The 25,518-nt window shown below is 47.1% G+C and overlaps 1 protein-coding gene across 3 annotated transcripts; it reads left to right on the forward strand.

Annotated features, from left to right (window-relative positions):
- The first annotated feature begins 1,636 nt into the window (after positions 1-1,636).
- Positions 1,637-22,367, forward strand: LOC126527165 (trypsin alpha-4-like). Of its 3 annotated transcripts, XM_055068597.2 has the most exons (8): positions 1,637-1,808; positions 1,927-2,024; positions 6,533-6,605; positions 7,278-7,351; positions 9,832-9,929; positions 12,597-12,856; positions 15,213-15,352; positions 22,138-22,367. In XM_055068597.2, the coding sequence occupies exons 2-8, from the start codon at positions 1,929-1,931 to the stop codon at positions 22,321-22,323; spliced, it is 927 nt and encodes a 308-aa protein (XP_054924572.1). In that variant the 5' UTR covers positions 1,637-1,808; positions 1,927-1,928; the 3' UTR covers positions 22,324-22,367. The 3 variants fall into 3 exon arrangements, with proteins under 3 accessions (XP_054924572.1, XP_054924571.1, XP_054924573.1); XM_055068596.1 differs by lacking the exon at positions 1,637-1,808 and having other exon boundaries at positions 1,815-2,024; XM_055068598.1 differs by lacking the exons at positions 1,637-1,808; positions 22,138-22,367 and adding an exon at positions 18,747-19,032 and having other exon boundaries at positions 1,815-2,024.
- The last annotated feature ends 3,151 nt before the right edge of the window (positions 22,368-25,518 follow it).

Below are 25,518 nucleotides of genomic sequence, written 5' to 3' on the forward strand. Positions count from 1 at the left end.
CGCGAGCCGTCGTCGCTGGCGAAATTGCCGCCGCGTTTGTCCGTTGCGTGCGCACGTGTGGCAATCTCGCCCCTTGGCGACAAAAGCGGCCCAGCAAAGCTCTCTCTCTCTCTCTCTCTCTCTCTCTCTCTCTCTCTCTCTCTCTCTCTTCTCTTATTATTGCTGCAGGTATGCGCACAATGCGAAGTAACTTGTGAGACAACTTTAGCCGAGAGGCGCGCATAAGAGAAACAGGGGGTAACGATGGCCCAGCGTAAACAAGGACGGAGTTACGAATGAGCTATGCCATGTCTTAGAGTGCTTTAGAGCGTACTGGAATGTTCTAGCACGCTCTAGCGCTTCTTTTTTTTTTTCTTCTTTTTGCACCCCTTTTATGGAGGCCGATTTCTACGGGCGCACAAATCCGACTTACATTTATTGTGCCCGCCGTGTCCCATATCTTTAACCTTAACGTTCGCTTCCTTCCTTTTGCATTCAAACTTTCCTTAACATTCCGTGCTAACTTACTATTAGGCCTTCTTCTCTCCCTTTGTCCACCATGGTCTATCGGCATTGACTACGTTCCAATAGCACTCATTTCGCATCATATCGACGGAAAGCATTAAGGGTTCGACATAGCTTTGTTTGGTCAGGAATAATGATGAAATGCAGTAACTACATTTTTACTGCCCAATTGAAAGAAAAACCGCACGTGGCACGTGAGGCACAGTTACTACTGTCATGGACTTTGCACAAAGCCACTAGTACATTAATGCGCAAGCATAGTACAAATTTAGCTATACAATAAAAAGGTGTACGATAACGGCCATCTCTTCTATCTACGAATCACACCGAAGGCGTTATTTAAATGGAGAGTTATACGGGAAGGAAACGCCAAGAAATTTCACAGCCAGTAAAACCTTTCATCCTAGGGTCAGACACAAAGCGTGATATTGGAGTTGGTGTATCGTGCGACTGGTGTTCCTGGCATATAGGAGCTGCTTAGCGCAGTCGTTGGCATTAAGTTGCGGAGTCTGCGTCCTGTCTTGCTTGGTCAGTGAGTGCGATTGGAATCGTTTCTCAATGGTCCTCGCTGCAGGTTTCACGGTTTTGCCTGTCTGTCGGATATAGCTGCTTCGAACTCTACGTGTTCTACGTTTTTTCTTTCTTTTTTTTTTTTTTTTTTTTGGGGGGGGGGGGTCTCGTCAGACAGCGCACATGTGCGAGCGACACCGTTGATATAACATTCGCCATGCTGGGAATAACCAATCGAGGAATTGCACTCTTCCCCGCCTTCCAAAAAAAGTTGCACCTGTAGCCATCTCTCACAATAGCGGCTTTCCTTGAATTCACGTCTGCACGTCAAGCAGCTGCGACCACGAGCTGCGTGGTCGAAGCCGCATTCGCCTTCAAACCTCCACGAAGGGCGTCACAAAGCGAAGCAGTTCGTGGCACGTACTGAATAATGCGCTGAACCGTAGAAGGCCGTCGAAACGCTTACAGAAATGGGTTGTAGCGAGCGGACATGCAAAGCGGACCTCGTTAGTGTTTCCTCGGGTGAATTGAAAAGTCGTAAAGAGTCGACGCGGCTCTTCGGCGCGTATTAAGTATGACGTGCTCACTCCAGATGGCGCAGTCGTGATCGCCGTTCTACTTTTGTATTCTTCGGGCGCTGCCGGCAAGTGTGCGATGCGCTTTGTTTTAGGACGGCCGCCTTGTAACGCGAGGAAAACGTTTTTGTGTGTTGGCCTCCCGTCGAGGATTTTTTTGACTCACGTCATCGCGTTCGCTAACGAAACCTGAGCTGTGAACGCTCCGCCAACGGTCACGTGAGTTCTTACGCGTATGCTGCTCACGCCAGCCGGCCTGGAAGAGCACGCCATGTGGCATAAAGTGTATGAAGAGAAAGTAATAAGTTTTTTATACGTGAAGTAATATTTATTGCAGTCATGTCTGCAGGCAGCCTTGTGGCTCGGGCTTTCTTCAAGAGCGGTTGCGTCGAGCGCGCAGGATTAGGGGTCTTATTTTTACTTCTGCTTTCTCAGGTACGTGCCAAGGGGGTCAAGTGAAAAACATAGTTGCTATTATTTAGTCAGCGAGTGAGAACCAGAAGCATGAAATATGCTTCTAGGTAAAATTGGAGAAGCGCGTTATTTGATTACTAGGGACCTCCTTCAAACTTCCATAACAAAAATCAGTTGCACTGCCCTTGCTCCGTGCAGCGATTTCAGTTTTGAAAGTCATGTGATTTTTCATTTTTCCTCTCATTCCCATCTTTTATATGTCCTGTATATGTCATTTGTAAAATGGACTTCTTATTCTCCTTCTTTTTACTTATACCACTGTAACCTGACACAGCCTAACAGTCCCATGATTCACTCCCACATTTTCAGAGTACGAGATAAACGAGATTTAAGGCAGACACACATAAGAAAGCGTAGATTTGACCATGCCCATCGCATATTGTTTCCCGTTTTGCAAGCACCATACAAATATTTTCCTGAAGGAATATTTGCCTGAAGCATTCTTACACCCGTTTTTCTATGTGAATGAAATCTCTCCTTTCTTTTGCGATTAAAATTACTAATATCATCGTTTGCTTCTTCGTTCTTATGATAATCTCGTACGATCGCTTGATGTACGCTAGCTTAAATTGCGTACGAGGGCATACATATACCCGGCATTCAGGAATTATGACGGAATGATTAGATATATGTCAAAGTTGCATTCTTTCATTCCAAAGCGTTGCATACCTCATCGTCACAAACTCAAGGTGGTAGGATGATGTCTTATGCGTATTCTAGGGAGTCCGCCCTGCAGAATAATTAACTACCGACTTATTTCACACTCATGTGTGTTTCGTTTTTATCATATTAAAATTGGAGGACGCTTAAGCTTCGCCCTTTAATAGTGCAACGCGGCACCATTCGAAGATCCCAGACTGCTTCTCACGCTTCCCGACAACTGCAGCTTATGTAACCGTAATGTTTACCGGGGAACGCTGGCGGCGAACTCTCTGAACGAAGGCGAGCATTCTGGTAGAAACGCGGCCTCTTGTGTATGCCGATCCCGGAGGGAGTGCGCAGCCGCGACAAGAAAATTACATAATTATCAGGTTTCTGTCATTGTTTCGCACTTTTAATATTTAATTCTGAGAAGATTCAACATAAAAGACACCTTGTGCCTGTGTTTTGTTGCACGAGCTTTGTTTTGCGGGCTGTCGTTCTCGAAATTACGAGGAATAACTTTGTCAAGAATGTAAGACAACGTATGAGCAACTTTAGTGATAGATTGGTGTGGCAATATAACCCGCGCATATGCCGAATGTCATATAGCAATACATGGCGTATACATATACCTAAATACATACGGATAGGCTGGCTCACGTACAGCGACGCCGACACCGACACCGGATTTTCTGCAAGATGGGGACCTTAACGTTATCGCGTTAACATTAACTCACCGGCAAAAGGGGCGCGCACAAGTTCATTATTGGCTACAAGCACTACGAGAACGCAATAACTTGTCATTCACAATTGCTAATAGAACAAAGACCGTCAGTCAACGTCCACCTTAATCGATGCTTAATCTCCAGTTTTTTTTTTTTTTTTTTGATGCGAAAGCATTTAAATGCCCCATTACGCGAAAATCTGGCGTCGCCCACGACGCCACCGAGCTATCCGACCAAAAATGGCCGACGACGCAATCAGCAACAACACGTTACAAATGCTCGGATTTACGTCAGACTTCTCAAGGAGGTTCCGGTAAACAAAGTAATAATTCGCTTTTAAAGAAATTTTGGTAAATTTCGGGTCGGGGTGGGAATCGAACACGAGCTTCCGGAATGCGAGGCGGGCGCACTTCTCTGACGCCACTGCCGCTTTCTTTTTCTTTCCTTTTTCCTTCTTTAGTGCCGATTCCGACAATTAAAACCACGGGTTGCAAGGCACAAAACGTACCAGCCACACTTTGGCTAAAGCGGAGTTAAAATTTTTTGAACGATGCGAAATCATCAAGTAAATAAATTCGCTCTGGTGGATCAGAGAGCACACGATGTATACCTCTCTCAGACACCCAACACTTTCAATGAAGGGTTCGCGAACAGTACGAACAACTGGGTCTGCATGCACAAATCCCATTCTCGCTTTCCACAACGCGCGGAGGCCCAGGACCATAATGAGGTCTCATAGCATTCGTCTGATGCACTTACCGGAAAGAACCCTATGCCATATGAGTCGAGGGTTAACTGATTTTTCAATGGGCGCTCAAGTAAATCCCAGCGAAAAAGCGGGTCCCTACCATCTAGGAATACGTGTTCTATTGTTTCGGGTTCCTTGCATGGAAAACAACTGCTTGTCCGAGGTATGAAGATGCCTCTGACGTTAAGTCAGGTTTTGACGCCACGGCGCCTCCACGGTTCTGGTTGACTGAAGGTGCGCCTAGCGCGTGCGTACGTCATTGCACACGTCACGGCGTATGGTAACCCCCCGCGGGCGCTTAGCGGCTACGGTGTTGTGCTGCTAAGCACGAGGTCACGGGATCAGATCCCCACCGCGGCGGCCGCATCGCGATGGAGGCGAAATGCAAAAACGCTCGTGTCCCATGAATTGGGTGAACGTTAGAGATCCCCTGGTGGTCAGAATTAATCCGGAGTCCGCAACTGCGGCTTGCCTCATAATCAAGTGGTGGTTCTGGCACGTAAAACCCCAGAATTCGTTCATTCATTCACGTCGAAAGGTGCGGCCTAGTGCGTGCGTCATTGGTCACGTGATGGCGCTGCCAAAGGGGAAGAGGTGGTGAGCCGCTGAATGGTCCTTTGAGTTACGAACTCCGTTTCGATTTAGCCTTACCGATTCGCTGTTTGAACGCAGGCAAGAACTTGAGCAATCTAGGAGCGCGCGGAAAAAAAACATTTCACCAAAGGGACTAGTGGCTTTGGTGAATTGCGCTACTATAGGCCGCGGATCAAATCCTGGCCACGGCGGCCGCATTTCTATGCAGGCGAAATGCAAGAACATCTGTGCTCTTAGATTTAGGTGCCCGGTAAAGAATCCCAGGTTGTCAAATTAATCCAGTTCTCAAATTAATCTTGCACCGTGGTGTGTCTGATAATCGGATCGTGGTCTTGGCACGTAAAATCTCATAATTTTAAGGGGAATGCTTTCGCATTCTCATACGTAAGCAGTCTTAAGTGTCTCAGCCGAATTTTTTTACTTTCTATACCATTGGAGAGCACTGGCAAAAACGAGTCCGAAATTTCCTCATCGCGACTGAAGACGACATTTTATGACCCGGAATTTCGCGAAGGCTGGCACAAGTTTTGCAACACACATGTTGTGATTGTATACTGACGCTTCATTACAGTGCGTTCTTTCTTGATTAGCTTTTTGATTGAAATCAACCTCTAATCGCGGTCGCAATCTGGTAAACTGCTGAGGTAACACTCGTGCGGTGTCGTTCAACTGCCAGCCACGCTCGGCCGCAGTCTTTCGGTTTTGTGCGATTGGGTTAAGGGCCCCGTGTCACAGGAAATCTGGTGCCGGCACCGACGTCAGCGGCGTTGTCCTTTAGGAAAAAAATCATCCCGAAACACGCCGGCCCTCCGCGTGGCGCATAGGCGTTGCCGAACTAATTGAATTTCTCAAAGTAACACGCGTCAGAAAATTCGTAAAGCACGACTTACACACACCCTACAGACACGATAACGTCGGACTGTAATTTTAATATGCGAGAAAACATAATTCTGTTACGCGGAAACTCAAACAGAAACCCCTGCTCCAGCTGCCGTTTCATGTCTGTCTCAGTGGCCTCGGACGCTATGTGTAGATACTCGGGGGACCTAGTTAGTGGGTGGCTGTCTTCAACCTAATGAAGCGTGTTCGAGGCACTTACTCAAGTGTACAAGAGTAATTATGAATATCCTAATTATGAATGAAGTAATTATGCGAAATGAATGGTGACTGTGATAGTTCATTGTACTTGAATAATCGGATGCGTTTGTAACGCATAAAAATTCGATTTTGGAGGAAAGGAGAGGCGAAGTAACCGTATCGCTTCTCGGTGGACGCCTCAACCGAGCCATGAGGGAGCTGGAAGAGCCAGCAGGAGCGATGACGTAAGCGCTAGGGTATAAAGCGCCGGAGCGTACGCTCGCTCTTGAGACGCGTGTGATGGATTCGGATCAGTGAGGTTATTACGGGAAAGTAAAGGCGATTGCCATAGTCCATCGTACATGAACAATCGGACGCGTTTGGCAAGCGAATGAGAAGGCGAGGCGAACGGGGCGTGATAACGCAATCGCATTCCACTCTTAAAGGCGAAGCTTAAGCTCCCTGCAACTCTTTTCTGAACGACTCAACCAGCACTTGAATATTGATGCGTTGGGCAACAATTGTAATGAATTTTCTCGCATTTAAAATATAAGGAAATCCAAATTCTATAACGTATTCTCAACGAGATCATTGGCGAAAGCCATGAAGTTTTTTTAAGAGATGATCAACTAGAATATGTAGGTCTCTAGTGCAAAGAACTAATGTTGCCTGTATACTTTCAGTGTTTGTTCCTGTCCAAACAAGCGAACGCGCTACAGGGTCTTGCCCCTGGAGAAGTCGGACTGAACCACAAATGTACGTGCCCACCTGTACCAAAGCCAACTAATGTGGTTTAATCTTGAATTCGGTACTGTGAAAGAAAAATTACAAAGAAACTCTAGGAATGCATAATTTGTTTACACACTTGCGTATTGTAATGTTAGCCCGGATGTACAGCACTTGCCATGTTTCGTAACCAGCAAGTGCGCGTCTCTTGCTGGGGTGTCGTGACGTTGCAAATGCACACAGGTTATCAGGAAGTGAGCTCTGCACATTTTCGAGCTTTGGTGCACAACGCGCACGAAATTAGGCCTGTCGTGAGGCCCATTGACACATCTTGTCAATGTAGAAGTTGCTTCTGCACCTTTGGCATTGCACCTTTGGCAAAAGCCGTGCGTTCTTGGTGCTCTTTCTTCACTTTGACAGAGCCTACATAGCAACATACCGTACCAAATAAATGTGGCAGCTACGTAAAACTGAAGAAAGAACAAGTGTGCATAATAAGGAAACGTATTCGCAACGATACCAAACGAGCATTAGGGTTACGTTCAGCAACTCAAAATTTAATTAAGCGTGAGTTTTGTAAAGTTTGAAAATTGTTTCAGGTGTTTCAAAAATAACATTCCTTATCTTTCTGCGCTTTCTCATTGCTATTCCTCATACGTATACTTACCACGCGTGCACGGAATTTTTTTTTTTTTTTTGCAGCATGCGGCATTGCATCTGTCGACTACCGAATTGTAAACGGGCTCATAGCTGACATCGAGAGGTTCCCATGGGTGGTAAGACCAAGTTCGTCACTGATATTTCGTTCTTTCTAAACTAGATTGATGCGTTGATGCAGGGAAGTGAAATCAGGAAACTGCGACGCTGCTCGTAGGAGGGACGATACTGTTTTTGGCTACTTACGTGGTTAAGTTGTAAAACTGAACATTTACATCGTTTGATAGTAATTTTCTCCTCAAATAATAATCGTGACCTAACATGCGCACCATTCCTCTCTTTAACGCTGCGTTCGGGGTGCATTGAGGTCCCCAAGGGCATGCGCGGATTATCTCGAGAGGGAGAGCGTTCTCTACAAGAAAGCAGCGAACGAAGATTGTTAGAGGAAGCAAACTCATGCAACGTAGATGAGGATTATTGTTTGACAATTTTTTTTAACCCGACGCAGGCATGTCGAGTCACAAGTCAGACTGTCAGACTCAACAGAGCTTACGTCAACTTGTTCCTGTCGAACCGTTGGAGCAAGCTAACAGAGAGTGCAGGGAGCGAATCCGGCTTTTCATTGCTGGCTACGAGCCTCGGACTTGGCCTGTCTCAGTTTACATGCACCTTCCAAGCAGCGGGCTGAGGCGACACACTTTGTGCAGTCGTATTGTCTCAGATCTAATCAATGCTCACTCAGCCCAGCCAATTAGTGTTTCTTTACTTGACTCTGACAACTAAAATTTATTAGCTAAACGTGACTACGATGGACGAAATATATATCGACCTGGCCCGCTCTGCAGTTGTGAGGTTACGTTACACATATTGATAGAAACAATTGGCCACGTGCTCTGCCGGGCGAATCGCCGCGCACAATCAACTTACAATTAATCACATTAAATTCACAATTAGCTAGGCAACACGAGCGAAGTGCAAAATTCGGCTCCTATACGGCGCCTTTTTTACTTCCAGTACTTTTTTAGAAACATCTCACAAATGTTACTCGAATCACATCACTAGAGATTAATTGTGAGCCCAGGTGGACATCATTTGCAAGAAAACCCAAAGCAATCGATTCACGAATTAAACTAAATACATTAATCAACTTCTCAGTTACAAACTTACAAAGCTGAAGTAAATCGTCATCAAAGTTAAGTTTTAAGTTTCAACATTTGAAAACGTCCATTTAAGCCACAAAATTGGCCTTGATTGGCACGTGAACTTGTTTATCGGGTGGCCACGTTTCACCACCTAGCATATGTTATCGCACAGCGCAGGACAAGCCTGGATGTATCGGAAGTTTCTAGAATGTTATTGATGGTTCTATCCGCTGTCTGTTGTCGCCGAACCTTCTGTAATCTGATTGCATGCATGCGCGACGCGAATCGTGTAGAACTTTCTGGAAGACACACCCTCTGGAACGTTCGATGACTCGTGTATAAAAGCTGACGCGCTTGACCCACTGATCAGATTTTCGACGATCGCCGACTGTGTTTGCCGCTGTCGCCGTTCTTTAAGTGTAGCCTGTTTTTGAGGGCGCAAGTCCGCCCACTAAAACGCTAGTTTCGTCATTCCCAGTATTGGTGCTTTCTTCACCGTCACTAACACGTGACAGTATGTTGAATTTACCTGATTACGCATGTAGCACTGTGAAGCACGGCTCGCGGTGAAAGCCTCTTTTGACGTAGTTTTATAAGTGAATCGATTGCTTTGGTTTTTCTTGCGAATGATATCCGCCAAGGGACGTCGTTAATCGGTAATGACGTGTTCGACAAACTTTCGCGTTTTTTTTTTCTTTTGGAGCGTTCGAAGTAAAAAATAAGACAACGTATTTGTTGGCGCTGCTTCAGCGTACGGTGTTCCTTCAGCGGGACGATATTATGTTTTTTTTCCTGCATGGTATGCGCATATTTATGGGGTAGGCAACAACTTTGTCCAGTCATGGTGGTGCGTTGGTTCGCGGCCGACGCCTGCACTTTCTCGCCAACCCTCAAGTGACGCATGGTAACGCCTGCCAGAATTTATTTCTCCTAATCTGTAGAATTTGTTTACAAAAGGCACAGTATCAGATATTATGAAAGTTGTGAGACAGAGAGAAGTAAAAAAAAAAATTAATTCCTGCCGCTTGTCGATCAGCACGCTCACCAGCCGCATTACGGGAAGCTTTTTTTTTTTTTGGCACATCCCCTGACAGGTTCTTGACGTGTTTAGACTCTTCAAACTATCTATCAACTCGTTAAATTTCTAATGCATGCCTCTCATAGCCAGGACATCTCCGTTGTCCTCATTTTCAATTTGCAGTTTTTCGTGTTTTTCAGATTTATTGTTTAAATATGCATTCAGAGTTCACAGAACCTATCCAACGATTTTGTGGTCAAGTACACTTCCCGCTGCTCAATTTCCACAGCTCTCAATTGTGGAGGCACATTGGCCTCGCCAAATCTTTTCCCATCACTTCACAATCAAAACATTATCGCGGCACGTGTTCTACTTTGTCACGCGGTACGACTGGTTTCTTATTATGTTTGCATTGGCTGTATCTTTCCCGGTGGCGCAGGTCTTCCTGCAAGTCCGCTACCGGACCATACTAACTCGATGTGCCGGATCAATTCTGACTGCAAGGCACATCCTCACGGCCGGCCACTGCACCATTTGGTAAGCGCTACTAGCACGTGCGCTCAGAGGAGCAGCGTTACCTTCGCTACAGGAACATCATTACCTGTAGACGGCCAGTATGCTCTTGCGGTTCTCAGTCACCTTGTCGTGTGCAAGCCCGAAAACATAAAGGCAGAGCTGTAGCAGATTACTACAAAGTATACACCACACTGCAGCTTCAGTTGACGCATGGAAGATGTCCTAATGCCTATGCAGTGTTTATCTACTTTGCCCTCATCCTCGACGACGACGACGCCGATGACGACGACGAAGGTGGTGATGGTGGTGGTGATGATGATGATGATGATGATGATGATGATGATGATGATGATGATGATGATGATTTGGTCCGTTGTTCATGTGACAAAGTTGGTGACACCACTTCCGCCTCTTGACCCAAATTTTATTGCGCTTCAATGACTGATTTCTGAGCAACCAGCTTTGCAAATTGATTTCGGAATCTACTCTAATGTAACGGAGTAAAGGTGTCCATTCCAAGCAACTCCTCGTTAGAGGATTCCCCATGGAGCATTTTTGAAGCAGAGTCCCTTCATCAGTCAACTCGAATCGCTGCGCTCCACTCGGTTTTAAACAATTATTACTTAATGTCAGAGATGCAGTAACGACATACTAGATAGGCACAATGTAACAGGCAGCTCGGAAGCTATGCTAAGCAGGAAGGAGTGAAATTAAAGGAGAAAGGTTTCACAAAATTCCAAGGACAGTTGCACTACTGTGCAAAGCCAGATCAGCGTGCCGCAGAACGCATGAGAGAAAGTTTGCCACTGGTGGCTTTACATTCATAGTGCCAGCAAATAGCGGAAAATACATCGATATCATTTTATTCTGAAGGTTAGGTTAGGTTAGATTACGTCAGGTTGTTAGGTCTCGTAGTACACCGTGACCTCAATAACAGTCGTTTTGGTTGGTTGGTTTCTGTCGTTTGAATTTTGGTTGTTTGTAACGCAATTTTGTGATCCGCATGTTCTGAACGTTCGACAAGGGGCCCAGTTGTGCAGTCGAGAGACGGTTCTGACATTGATGTGACACAGTGTTGTGTTGTGTGATCCTTTGGTTTAGGTTTTTTGTTTCGCCAGTGTATGTTGCCTGACACTCGGAACAGTTGGTATTGTAGACGACCGCCTGAGCTCTCTCTCTCTTGAGCTTTCTCTTGGTGCACGGTCCTTGGGCTCGAGGGGTCGTCTACAAAACCAACTGCTCCGGCTGTCAGGTAGCGTACATTGGCGAAGCGAAAAACCTAAGGGGAAGATTTTACCCCGAAAGCTCATGCCGGCTGTTACATTCGGGCAGCCTGGTGAGACGCCCTGCTAATGACCTCCGCATATCTACTACACTCCTCTGCAGCTTTATGAAGTCAGAGCGCATCACTGAGCAATCCTAAAGGGACGTCATAGTAAGAAAATTGTGCATGATGGCCAAATGGCAATTTATAAGTTACGGTTGACCGCAGACATCGACGACGAGACCAAAAAACGGTGAGTTATGTGGCTGCACCGAATGGTCGCTGAAAATTTTTGTTTCTTTGTTGAAAGCTTGTTTTGTATTCTGTTGAAATTGTGTGCACTTGTCCACATGCCCTTTATTATGTCGATAAGAATAAATTGTCTTTAATTCATTGGGCTATGCTTGCGCCATGCTAAGTCATCAAGTGATTATCTGCACGAAGGCGACCTGCAGTGAAGTTTCGTTTGTTCTTGCATATTGGGTTTGCAACCTCCATGGGCCAAGCAACGAACAAAAAAGAAAGCAGCGTCTCCTCAATATATGGGAGAGGGGTGAGAAAGTGGGCACTGTGGAGACGTGTGTGTGTGTGCGTAAATTATATAAGAGGGGGGAAACGAAAATAGAGAAAATGGGATATGTGGATGGGCTAATGACTACCCCCCCCCCCTTCCTCCCTGAGAAAATTATAACTCTCAGCTTATGGCAGTGCTGACATTTGGTGACACTGTGAACAATGCAACCGCGTAAGCCGATTAGTTACTGCGCGGTTGTGTGTCGTTATTTTCTGGCACAAAGGCTCTCGCAGTGATGCAAGCTTGCTGATATTGACCTCTCCAAGCCAAGAACTTCCGCGTGACAGGATATTAAAGAATTCATTCATTCTGGCTTAGACATGGTGCTACCAATGTCATCGCTGCTGTTCGCATTTTCAACTTGGAGTTCCACTAAAATTGTAGCTCTAAAATCTCCCAAGTATCAGCAACAAACTAGGCAGCCCACGTCAATCAAATTTCATCCATTTTACGTTAATTTCCCGAAAAGCGCATACACTTTGACGCAGTAGGCATTTGACAGAGGGTGTCTTCAGATTAGTTACTCCGATTTATAGCACTTAATGAAACATATTCAAACCTTCTTGGAAGAAATGGCACCAAGGAAGGCGTCATATCAAACTAGACCACAGGACAAGTGAGTCAGTTGTCTCTCTTGTCAGGCACCTGACCCGTTGTCGAGTCTTACGTGTCGTTTTCTTTTGTGCAATTTATTTGAAAATTAACCCGTACCAACTCGGCCAACAAGTCCTACTCGAGCATCTTGAAAGCTCGTTTGATGCGGTTATTGGTACGGCTACTTGTGCGTCGGATCACGCGAGGAATGCCACCACGTGACTTTAGCGAGATGCCGCCGTCACTTGGCGTGCAGGACCAACGGACAGAAGGCCACGAGCATCGTGATGCTGTACGGCGCATCAAAGTTCTCCACGGGCACCAAAGTAGTGGTGAAGCACTTTTACCGACACCAGGAGTTCGACTTCCAGACGTTCAAGAACGACCTGGCCGTTCTCTTGCTGGAGACACCGATCAAGCTGGGCCCCAAAGCGCGCACCATCTGCCTGCCCCGGTCACCCGTAAGCCTCGTCGGGGAGACCGTGGTCGTCGCCGGGTGGGGAGTCACCAGCGAGAGTGAGCGAGCTTGCTTGTTCCATCATTACGTAACGGTCACTCAACCAATTAATCAATTTTATCAGCGTGCCGAGGAACAACTTTTCTCGGCTTGGCACTGGCGCATGTGATAATAGCTATAATATGCGCACACTTCCGGTCAAGAACAACAATGGCAATAATAATCCTGTGTATTCGTAGACGACAGGACGAAGGCGTCTCCCAGCAGTGTTCAATAGGTGCTCGCTCGAGACGTCGCAGAGCACCAAGCAGAAGTCGGCGCTTTAGCGGCTGGTGGCCATTTGGCTGACCATTCCGTCCGTGCACCTGGGCCCCTTTTGTTTCACGGCACTCGTGTATTTGGATGGCTCCATACGCTGGCTGACAAGAGAAACATTTTGAAACGTTAGGCATCAAAAAGCTGGCGATAGGTGCGACCCGTGACTGGCTCGATCACACCATAAAATTGTCTGCTTATCTGCAAGATAAGCTGCGTATCGACTTGTTCAGTTCGCTTCTGTGTTAAAGAGAAAAAACAACAAGAATGAACGCTGCTTCCTTCCGTCTGGGTCCTGCTACGTTCTACGCATCCAACGAATTCTATGTTTCAGCGAAACGAAAGTTCAGTTAAAGCCTAGCGTCGTGTGTATTACGTGCTTCTCTTTCTGGTCCAACGTGTTTTCAACGCCAGTATACATATGTCGCAGTTCTTGGGTTTCTAATAGGGAATACCGTAAGTGAGGGAAGTAGGCTTTTTCCAGACTATTAGGGTGCCCCTGCACAATGTAGAAGACCTCCCACTCACGGCACCATTGAGCCGATGGTAAGCTTGCAAACAGCGAGGGTGTAGCGAGGAAAATATTGTGGCAACTATGGCAGCACCAACTCGTGCTTTCCTACTTTATTTCTACTTTCACGACCACACCCGCCATCACCTTTAGGTACAACCAATTCTGTGGGGAAGCGCATCTGCAGGACTTCGCATATGCACCATAAGTCTCGGCCGCGATTTTGTAGCGATGTCTTCGGCACAAATCTACGCCCGCTCTTAACGCCCGTAGTTCCCGGCTGGCTGATCTCATTGATAACGCGGCCGGATGGTCGCTCTGCCCAGCGCGAAAGGAGAAATAAGGAAAAAAAGAAAAGCATCGGAAAAGGCGTCGCTATAAAATCGCGGCCTCATACAGTTGCGCAGACTGACTCAGTCCTGCGGTGTGCCTGCAGGTTTCCAGATCTCGTCGCACCCCCCGAATCCTCCGCCACCCTCGAGTTCCTGAAGATTCCACTCGCACACATTTTGCTCCTACAACAGACCGCTGCATACCTGCTCTCAGCGGCGTAAGGGGGGAGAGGCACAACGAGTACATCAGCTCCTCCCCCCCTCCTCCCCCGAAATTGAGTGCACCAGGATACCGCCTGCCCAGCGTCTCCTTAACCGAAAATTATTCCTGGCTGCGCCACTGCCTGCTCTACGCATTAGATGAAGTGCCCAAGTCTGTTCCCTTCTCCTAATCTCAACTTTCTTCTGTAGAGAACATTTGCAACAAATGTTTGACTAAGTTTATCGTGGCAAAGCTCAACGGTAGGATGGGAGATTAGTATGCGCCACAACAAAGTACTGTTCAGAATCATGGCCGGAGAGGGCGACAGTTGGCGATTGCTAGTTGGCATTTAGAACGTCAGCGATTTTATCTGGTTGCAGTAGCCACAGGAAGCCTGGCTCATTAAATAACCTCCAAAAATCGGGTGGAGCGTGTTTGGCGGGAACACACAGCTTGCGATGTTTTTGAAAAGTATGATATAAAAAGATGTGTGCTGCCAGTGTCATATACTGAGACGATGAAACTTTGAGGCTAATAAAGAAAGAATAATAGAGAAAACGAAAGTAAACGAAGGAGAGAAACCTTGAAACGAAGCTAAGCCGCAGCAGAAAGCGTGATGGAAAATTTTCAGGTGTCAGCCACCGACAGAAATAGCAAAACAGTGCCCGAGCACGTATGAAGGAAAAATGGTGGATATCTCACGCGATGTACAAGCATTTAAAGAAGCGCAATAAAACGATGGCAACTGCATTTGTAGTGCAGTCAACCACAGATCCGCACTTCACCGACACCTGGAAACAGTAGCACGCGGTGTGGGTTAGTTCACCGTCACACAACTGACTTTCGACGCACAGTGCATGAGAAAGACAGCAAGCATAAACCACTGTGAAGTAATGAACCACGCCCTCAAATTCAACAGGCAGATGCACCATAGTTGTTGTTGTTGTTGTTGTTGTTGTTGTTGTTGTTGTTGTTGTTGTTGTTGTTGTTGTTGTTGTTGTTGTTGTTGTTGTTGTTGTTGTTGTTGTATTCTACACCTGACGTGATGCTCGCAGATGGTACCGGCTCACCTATGCTGCGGTACACAACCCAGGTGGTCTGGAGCTTGGAGAAATGCATACAGGGCCTCGGAGGAATCGCCTTCTTCAAACCGCAGCAGATATGCGCCTACAAGAAAGGTTCAGACGCCTGTCAGGTACGCCGAACTACGAGCTCGTCTCATTCTTCGTTTGTTTCTTTATATGTTCACCCTGTTAAGGACATTGTGAAAAAATGATTTTACGGTGCGATTTCTGACGGGACACCGCGAGAGGCACTGGACAAACGCGATACGAAACAATGCAAACACGGTACAAACGCGAAGAAGAAAACGAGATGCACAGGATCGGCGTTTGTTCACTGTACCTCGCTGTAGCCAGTGTGGTATGGACAGCTTGGGTTATATCTGCAAGCGCGCCTATATTTCATGTCCAGTCATGCTGCGCATCGTTAACCAAATCGATGCATCCTGTATATTTTTTTGTTATACTTACTACGAAGAGATGCATGCATGAAGTACATACACAGAAGCAGAAATAGGCGCACAGCCGCGTCTAAACGCACAAGGAAATCCAGTATAGAGCAATCAATAATGTAAACACTTCGACCACCCAAGTAGACATGGCATTCAATATTAGAAAATCGAAAGGGAGGCATGCAAGAGCACTTCCTCAGCAAAGGATGCCAGTCCGGTCTCAACTTACTTTGATCGTAATAGTCTTTCAACTGCAGATAGTTTTTGACCGAAGTCTGATGGTGAAGAAGCAAATTGTTCGACATTCCCGTCTGGCATACCAGTTTCACACAGCTGTTATGGGCTCAGTCCAATAGCCGTTTTGGTTGGCGATAGTGTCCGCCGCTGCCATCGGTGTTCGGTGTCCGTCGCAGCTAACGCCGAGATTGACTCGCGATAAGTCACGCGACGTCACATGCGCGCCGCGTAGCGTCCACACATGCACACTTTACATTGCAGTTACAAATTGTGGAGCGCATAAAGCCGTACCTATCCAATTTAGTGATTCTTTTAATGTTTCGCGCATGCACACGCTTAGCTTTCTCATTGGGACGACGCATCCATTGAAATGGGGGCAAATGCCGCGTCGGTAGTGCGGTAGGACAACACGATAAGAAGGCATATGGGCATTTAGAGAAAAAAAAACATAGCGATCAAGAAGAAGTCACTAGCGCGCGGTATTAAAAAGTCCGTTCTTGTTACTGATGCTGTTGGCAGAGTGCTTTTGTCGCTCAAGTTTCCGATCCCGTGACAACATGATTACAGCAGGTGTCACGACAGGTACCACTTGCATCGTATAGCGCCGCGTATCAAGGTACGTGACACGTGCGCCACGTAGTCTCGGTATACCTACCCGTGTTACTTCTTCGCTACACATTATGGCGCCTCCTCGCAAGGTACGAACCACTGCTGGAGAAGATTAGCAGAATGCGTTGTTGGGCAAGTTGGTTCATTGTATTTGGAAAGACTGGTTGCACTTTCTAGACGATCACAAGGAAGAAGACAGGACAGGCCTGTCCTGTCTTCTTCCTTGTGATCGTCTAGAAAGCGCAACCAATCTTTCCAAATACAATGCTGGAGAAGAGACTCGTAGAGCTACGCGCGCGACTGCAACCAGGCAACGTTGGGCTCAGCAGACCACTGTGCAGAGAGGAGCACAAGCCGCAGGTCGCCGTCGACAATGGGCAGACAGCTCAGATCGTTTCCGCGAAAACGGGAACGATCTGAGAAGGTTGGACCGCCATTTGCAACCTGAACTTTAGAAACGCATGTTTTATAAGTATACAGATACGTTGATGACGTTCTTGTTTTCTTTAAGTGTACCGAGTGACCAAACGCCCCCATCAGCAGCTAGTAGCGTGTGAGATCTTTTTAATAATACTTCATGTTCTTTGTCTTTTACCCTTGAACTTCCCGCCATTGGCGTGTTGCAGTTTTTAGTCCTCGCTTTGTATTTCAAATGGGACGACCATGTTTGTTGGGAATATTTACCACGCTCCAAGAAAATCCTTCTACCTTACGACTCCTCACGCACTAAGCTCGTCAAACGATGGATTGCTTTGTCGTGCCTGAATTCGGCTTTGAGAAAGTCCCGTGTGCACAAAGTCGAGCACAGCTTCAATTTGCAGCTGCCACGTCCCGAAAGCTCGGGTTTTCCCTCCAGTCTTTTGGTGGCCGTGGGTGATTCACATTTAAAGAAGCTCAAAATGGCACCCGCCGCAACCACACAGGAAAACCGGAAACCAAGAAAGGGTGTGGTGACGCCGTAGATACATGCAGTTTCGCACAACCTGAAGAAAGTATAACGCGAGCATGAGGTGGATATAATTTTCACAGCCCCCTGTAAGCTCGCGAAGTTGTGCTCTCTAATGCGCAATCGGAGCGAAAAGTGCAAAAAATTCATGTGAGAAGAGACACGTAAACCCCATGGTGACTTGCGCCGCTGAGGTCGCTTACCAGATTCAGCTCCGCTGCGGTAAACGTTTACATTGGCAAAACGGGTCGATGTATGAACGACCGACTCAGGGAGCAATCGGCGTCTTTAAAGGCTGTTGCGCGTGGTATGCACTTACCTGCACACATCAAAGATTGCGTTTGCACTCCGCTATATAGAAATGCATCCATTTTAAACAAGTCTAATAAAATACTGGCAAGAGAAATTATTGAGGCTGGCCAGATATACGCACAATCTGCCACGTGTGTCAGTTTCCCGTCAGTTGCCTTGACGGATAAAAAAAGCGGCTATCTCCATTGGGCGGTAGCATTTTTTACTTTCTTTTTTACAATTTTTGCATGTGATTATGCATGAGCTTTGTACCAGCCTTTTGACTGCGCATGTCCGGCCCTCCGCTCCGTGGAAACCCTTTCATTAAACTTCAGTTGTGAGTGAGCGTCTGTCCTCTCCCCTCCGTTTCTTGCCGCCCGTATTTACGCTCAACGACACTACATGAGGCTGTAGTGTCGGAAAGGCCTTCTTATCACGAAAGAAAACTCGATAAGCCATAAAACAAGCAAAAATCAAATACGTACGGCGACAGACACCACACTAAAGCTCCCGATTCATGGATTTCCGCTGCGTCTAATCGGGCGTAGTAAATATTTATTGGTAAAGATGGACTACATTCGATTCTAAGGAAGCTGAAGACATAACTCAGCAAGTTTCGAAAACGGTTATTGATCCAGAATAGTCCCAATACGAGAAAAAACTTTGAAATCCATAACCTCACACCGACGTATACGTGCTGGGTTTTCGGCGTGGAAGTTAAGATAAATCGTAGTTTGGAATACGTTGTCTGTTCTAGAGAAAAAAAGTCTTTTCGCGAAATTAACGAAAATCAATGTTTGAAATATTATGTTATCAATCCAAATGGACTTCGTTCTTTTTTTTTTTTTTCTGTCTAGTCGCCACCTAAAAAAGAAAAAGGAAACCGTGTGGCCTCGGCTCGCTTGTCCGTAGTCGCAGGTTTTAACGAGAACTCTCGCTACCTTCATGGCGCTGCAGCGAAACCGAGTGTAGAACTTGTGCACGACGTTGCAGGGCGACTCGGGTGCACCGCTGATGCTGAAGCGTGACAACACCTATGAGCTTGTGGGCCTAGTGTCTTTCGGAGACGGTTGCAACCTCGAGGGTGTGCCGGGAGTCTACACAAACATCGAGCCGTACGTCCCCTGGATACGCCACGCCATCCAGGCAACGGAAAATTACGACCACACATGAGCGAATAAACTAAAATTTATTGTACGTCACACTAAGTTTGTGACCAAACACACACGAAAGAGAGGCCGTTGCACGTGTTGCTTGTGCAATAAAGGAAACAGTTTGAGTGTGTTTCTTCTTGTGAACCCGTGAGTAAGGCGTGCCCAAGCACGAAACGCACATGGTCGTGACAGGAAGAGAAAAGAAAGGGACAAGGGTGGGATGATGCTGTCATGATAAGTAGCATGCCGCCACTGCTACAGACGCGGTGGTCACGGGGTTTGTCAGCGAAGCCGTTGTGTGGACCCGCTAGCAGTGCCTATCCTAGCACAAACCGAATGTTGTCATGATAAGTAGCGCGTACAGCACGCCCTGATCGCAGCAGACAAAAGAGTGCACACAGTCTGAATGAATCAATTGAAGTCGTAGCGCTGGATTGACACGGACAAGAAAGACGACAGGACGTGCATCTTTCTTGTCCATGTCGATCCAGCGCTATGACTTCAATTGATGCGAGGAACCAACTAGCCCAAAAATCTGCACTCCTGGATTTCAGTCTGAATGGTCCACGGTTCAGCCGCGAGGGCTGAACCGTGCTCACGTGATCGTGTGCGGCCTGATGCTGGCATGACGATGACGAAATGCCTATCACCGCAACACAAAGCAGATGGCTTCTTTGGGTGAGCTTGCCAGGAGATGGGCATAGACTAGTCAGGAGACTGCCACACGAAATGTTTTTAGATCCTGTTCGCAAAGTTCAAGCAAGACAAAAGTTTACTGGAAGCTGGAGACTTGAATTTATCGACAGTCGCCAAACAAGGGATGCCTTAGGCTGGGATGCGTCTTCAAACAAGGGGGCTCGCTTTCTTCAGGGTGCCCTGACAAGTCCACTTTTTGAAACGCTGGCTGTAGGCCCAGTCTTCTCTTGTAAGACCACTGTTGAGTACTTTCAAGGTGTGTTAGTGTGCCTCGTGGTGTTTGTCGCCGATCCCGTAGCAGTTTATTCAATACCATTTCATTCAATGTCCAATTCCTGCATTTGCGACGTCGGCTTCCATGGCGGCCGCACTTACACCAAATTTTGGCGGCGAGGATGAACCCTCCCGAACTTCCTACACACAGTAGGGAGCTCAAATGACGTCTTATACATTTACCGATGAGCCTTTGTTCTGCCGTGGATGCCGGATCCTGCCCGGACGCTACTAGAGTTGCGCCTGTGTCACGTCCAGCTGCACTGTGCGTTCTGTCGCCATTCGTGTACAATGTGACTAGGCGGTGACTATTTGTCACCGCCACGTTTCAAGGGGAATGCAAACAAATGATCATCATCGTCATCGTCATCAACAGCACCGTATCGTCAGGGTCAAGGGATGCGACATGTGCGCCGCGTAGTCTCGATACCTGTATTTATTCTTCGGTACGCGTTATGGCGCCTCCTCGCAAGGAACGAACCCTGCGTGCTGCCGAAAATGTAGCTCCTATGGAGGCGCTCCTGCAGCTTACGCTATGACTGGGCAGCGCCTGCCGCACAAGGCCTGTGACTTTTTTGGTATTATTGAGCCCTCCCACCTACCGATTTGCTGGCCGATCCCCCAGAGCTGGTTGCGCCAATTCATCGAGGGACAAAAAGAACATCATCATCATCATCATCATCATCATCATCGTCGTCGTCGTCGTCGTCCTGTTTTATGTCCAATGCAAGGACGAAGGGCCTCTCCCTGAGATCTCCAATTACCCCTGTCCTGCGCCAACCGATTCCAACCAGCGCCCGCTAATTTTCTAATTTCATCGCTCCACCTAGTCTTCTACCGTTCTCGACTGCGTTTCCCTTCTCTTGGTACCCATATATGCGTCTCTTACAAAGATACACACCGCTAACGCTACGGTGATGGTAGAATTAAATTAAAGTGCGCAATTAAAGTGTACTATGCCGCGATATAGATCTGCTGTGCTACCAGTGAGAGAAGTAAAGAAAGAGTTTATTAGATGACATACAGGTCGTCTTGAGGTGCATTCCTCTAGCCATTTCATTTGTCCTAGGGGAAGGGAGAGAGCGAAAGGGAGAGGAATATCCGTGCCTGCCCGCGGGCTGTAACGGCAAAGAGGAACAGCAAAAGAAAGAAGAACAAAAGAATTCCATAAAAGCACGCAACAGTAGAGTAAACAATAATTTTTTCAGAAATCCGAATGAACGATACAGTTTCCGAAAACCGGAGCCGACGAAACAAACCCTAGAGCAATCGCCCATAGGACCCCTGATCCTCCTCTATTTGAAAAAAGCGCCACATAGCCCGTTGCTGTTGCTACGTGTCCGTGGGGCCACCTGTGAACAGTGTCAGGAGCACGTGTCAGTCGTCTTCTGTTCCTGGTGCTGGACGAGAGGTGGCAGCAGCTGTCGGAAGCTGCCGTTTTCTTGCGGCTGTTTGCGAAGAGTTCCGAAACGAATCGCTTCGATCAAAATACCGACGTCGACTTATTCACAGAATATCTGGCTTTGGTGCCGCAATATGCGCTTCTTTTGCGGAACGAAGTTGTTTGGCTGCCACGCACTATGCTCCCCACCGGTCTCAAGTCATAGATATGCGAGGAACGCGGCCCGTCCATGATAATTCGGCGTCTGTGTGCTTTAGAATGGGCGATCAATGTAGTACTTGAAGTACACAGAAGTTTAAAACGGGATAAGCAAATTCGTTCTATACAATCCCCTTCAACTTTATTTTTCCGAACCTATAGTTCGGGCTGTGGGGCTTGCGTGGCTTTAGATGTTGCGCGATATCCTGCATCGCAGCTCGGGATCAAGGCAGTCAGCATATTTAGCCAACTTAGGAGAAAAGCGCCCTTGCGAAGTTATACAGTAAACTACTCTGGCGGCTGCAAATTTCTTCATGTAATTATTCCTCGAGTATGTACGGCTCTTTTCCCTTGGCACGTGCCTCGTTGTTCTAACAGCCTATCAGGTATCCTTTCTATACGCTTCACAGGGCTAGCCAACTACATGTCTTCCCCTTCCTCTCTGTACCACCTACCCGTGTTTGAGGCCTATAATTTTTATAACGCACATTATCTTTCATCCCATCGCTCGTTGCGAGGAGCTAATGTACCTTTGAGGTTCCTTTGTGATCCTCGAAGCTTCGACCCCAATGGTCAGTGATGACCGTGTGCATAATACGCTATATGTAAGTGCATACTTATTGCCGTAAGATAACTACACGGCCTCTGTCTTGCGTTTCAGGGCGATTCCGGCGCACCTTTGATGCGGAAGCGGGGCGACGCCTTTGAAATCGTAGGCCTCGTCTCCTTCGGAAACAGATGCAACTTGGAAGGCGTGCCGGGAGTCTACACCAATATATCCAACTACCGAGAATGGATTGAGACTGCTGTCTCTATATATGGCATGGGCAGTTATGAGCATGTCTGAACAATAAACAGTCGCACGATCATGTCCTCGGTTGTGCAAGGCTAGCTTGTTCGTTCATCCTTGGATTGCAGGTGTTTCTTTGCCTGTGGTAGACCATCGCAGACTTCACTGCAGCCCGCATCGATAACCTTCGCCGTCATCGGTGTAGGCTCCAGTCTGCACGACTAGAAGGGTCACAACGTTCCTTTCAAAGGCTTTAAGAGACTGCAGCCTGACACTTCCTCTGGCTGTACCACCTCTCAGGCGTCTTTTCGGTTGATGCAGCCTTTTCTCAATACGGATTCACGTCAGGCTACTGTGAAACCCTGCTAATCCAGTTGGCGACTCTTGTGACTTATAAAATCGAGATCGAAACTGAAACTCCGGCTTTCGTAGTTGCCACGTGATGTGCGCCGTTAGCAGTGGGTGTGATCAATTAGGAATCGAGAAAACCTTCTGACGCGTTTTTGAGCGTCAATGAGCGTTTTAGCGTATCCAGAGTCGAGTTCACAGAAGCGTGCGAGAGCCGAAAGGGTGACCATACTTAGCGTTTCAATCGTTTCAAGGTGCGGGCTGCCACGTCTTGAGGAGACCTATGCTGATGTATGCAGCCTGCAACCGCGCCAATCCAGCCCATTGACGCGGTGAGATGTGTTACCACAGCAACATATTCACATGACTGGCCTGACCTCCATCCCTCGATATCTAGAACCAATGTCAAGAAGACTGACGAGGTAGCGCCCAAATTTGGGCTGCCTATGTAAGATGGAGGAAATACATTATTCACACAATTCACTTCCCTTGAAGGGAGGAAACGGTGCAGAAATTAGAACGTGTTTGTTCTGAAGCGGGCACGTGGAACGAGCCGCCATGTCTGAACATGACATTACCCTTTCATCATTGAACGGGAAGTCTATAAATAAATACCTTGCCATAAATAATTTCGGCGGTAAAACTGTCCCAGAATAGAGGTGCAGCCGACTAAATAGGTGCGTACTAGACTTATCAGAACAGAAAATTCGGCTAGTTGCAGCTGGCATTGAGTGTACGAGACCAACAGTAGCGTAATAGACGTGATACAACACAAAGGTAAGGCACAGGCTGCTACTCTTCACACGGCAAGAAGATCGAACGGACAAAACAGAACGATGATAATGATTATTATCATCGCGATGACGGCAGCGGTGATGGCATGGGGGTGGTTTCCTGAATGTCGCAACATTGTTGATGGTTCCTTATTACGCAAATTTTCCTTTCTGCTTGTTGTTTGTCTAGCAATACAGCAGCGTGTACTTACACGAGTTCAATCAGCACTTACCTTGAATAATTTCGGAAGAAGGTATTTTTAACGTAGCGTTCGTGCCTCTAGGTGGAACCCGCCAATCCCCTTCGTGGGTATGTGCCGTGTTATAAAGTATACAACGTCAACAATACTGATGATCACTCTCCAACTGCCTTCTAAAACCTTCAGACTACGATCAAGATGCACGATGTGCATAAATCTATAAAGCATTTGCTATGTCACTGCCCTCAAAACATGGACTTTCGATTGCGGAGGTTGATTGATGCTCTTGTCAGTTTCGACAGTCATCCCCTGTCAGGGGACTCTATATCGGTGCGCACTTGGCTTTATGTAAATCTAATTTTCAATTCATCCATGCCCTTGAAGACTCTTTGAAAACTACGGTCCTGTGTTCAAGCCTATGCGTAGACTTAACCGTTACGTGTTTTGCATCATTCTTCTGACATTATTGTCACCCACCAGGCTCCTCTTCCTTTCCCTCTCCCCCTTCCCTAAGCGCATATGAGATGGCTAGAGGAATGTACCTCAGGCCGACCTGTCTGTCTTTCTTACCAATAAACTCTTTTTCTTCTCTCACTGGTAGCACAGCATATGTATATCTCGGCGTAGCACACCTTATTTGCGGGGTGTTTTAGCATCAACGTACCGCTAGCGATGTGTATCTTTGTTAGAGACGCATATATTCTTTTCTTTTCCCTCGGTGAAATGGCGCAAGCCACTTTGGGGGATCGGCCAGGAAATCAGTAGGTGGGAGATAGGGGTCAATAATACCAAAAAAAGAGTCACAGGCCTGTGCGGCACACGCGACACACTCACGGTAGGAGCGGCTCCGCTCGAGCTCCGTTTTCGGCAGCCCGCCGTAGAGGATTCGTACCTTGCGAGCATTACGCGTACCGAAGAGCATAGAGTTTCTTACTTTATTACCTAGAGGGAAATCTGGCGCTGCTGCGCTGTGGTATGCATGGGAATGCCGGTATACTGTGACTTCGGAGTGGCATCGTTCTCGGAGAGCCAGGCAATTGAGCAACGTTCCGTCTGTCATATCGACTCATTTTCTACTAGAACTGCACGTAAAAAGCTGTTTTAGCTTTATTATTACGCAAAACCATGTTTTGTTTAGCTATAAGAACGTGTTATTGCATGTACAAAATTGCATGTATATGATGCGAAAAAAGTATCAGCGGGCCGCTAAAGTTGGAGGACAGACGACAAGATTCGCGTTCACTTTGAAACAGTTTGTCGTCTGTTCTTGCTTTTCTTCCCTTCATCATACATTGTAGGTGAGTAAAGATGCAATTTCCGTGAATGGAACCATTTGATGAAGATTTTACTTTAAGAACGCGTTATTTGTGTAGCCATATCCACGTTTTAAACGAAGCCTCTTACAACATCAGTCAACACGAGCCTCGCAGACGCATATGCCGTCATTCCCATGACGGTACGACGCCCCTACAAAACTCCCATAGACGGTGGCGCCAGTTTTCCCTCTAGGTGTTATAGTGAGAAACTTTATGCCGAAGAGTAAACACAGGTATCGAGACTATACGCGGCGCCCATGTCACATCCCTTCACCCGTGCTACGATACGATGCTGTTGATGGCTATCATTTATTTTCATCCCCTTTGAAACGAGGCGGTGACCAATAGTCACCGTCACATGGTCCACGTGACACAGACGCAACACCAGTAGCGACCGGGCAGCATCCGGTGTCCGCAATTAGAACAAGGGCTCATCGGTAAATGTAGACGACATCATTTGAGGTCCCTATACTGTGCTTAGCAAGTATGGAAGGGTTCATCCTCGTCGCCAAAATGTGGTGTCGGCGCGGCCGCCATGGAAGCCGACGCCGAAAAAAAAGGGGGGGAAGGCACGCACGCAAAAACGCAGTTAGGTACCGAGGAGATGAACTGATC

Source organism: Dermacentor andersoni, chromosome 9, assembly GCF_023375885.2.
Source record: "Dermacentor andersoni chromosome 9, qqDerAnde1_hic_scaffold, whole genome shotgun sequence".
Taxonomy (NCBI): Eukaryota; Metazoa; Arthropoda; class Arachnida; order Ixodida; family Ixodidae; genus Dermacentor; species Dermacentor andersoni.

Excerpts from the sequence above, each read along its gene's own strand:
- LOC126527165 (XM_055068597.2), top strand. The coding sequence starts at position 1,929 with ATGTCTGCAGGCAGCCTTGTGGCTCGGGCTTTCTTCAAGAGCGGTTGC. Across the intron at positions 2,025-6,532 it reads TTTTACTTCTGCTTTCTCAG|TGTTTGTTCCTGTCCAAACA; the intron begins GTACGTGCCAAG and ends GTATACTTTCAG. Across the intron at positions 15,353-22,137 it reads AAGGTTCAGACGCCTGTCAG|GGCGATTCCGGCGCACCTTT; the intron begins GTACGCCGAACT and ends CTTGCGTTTCAG.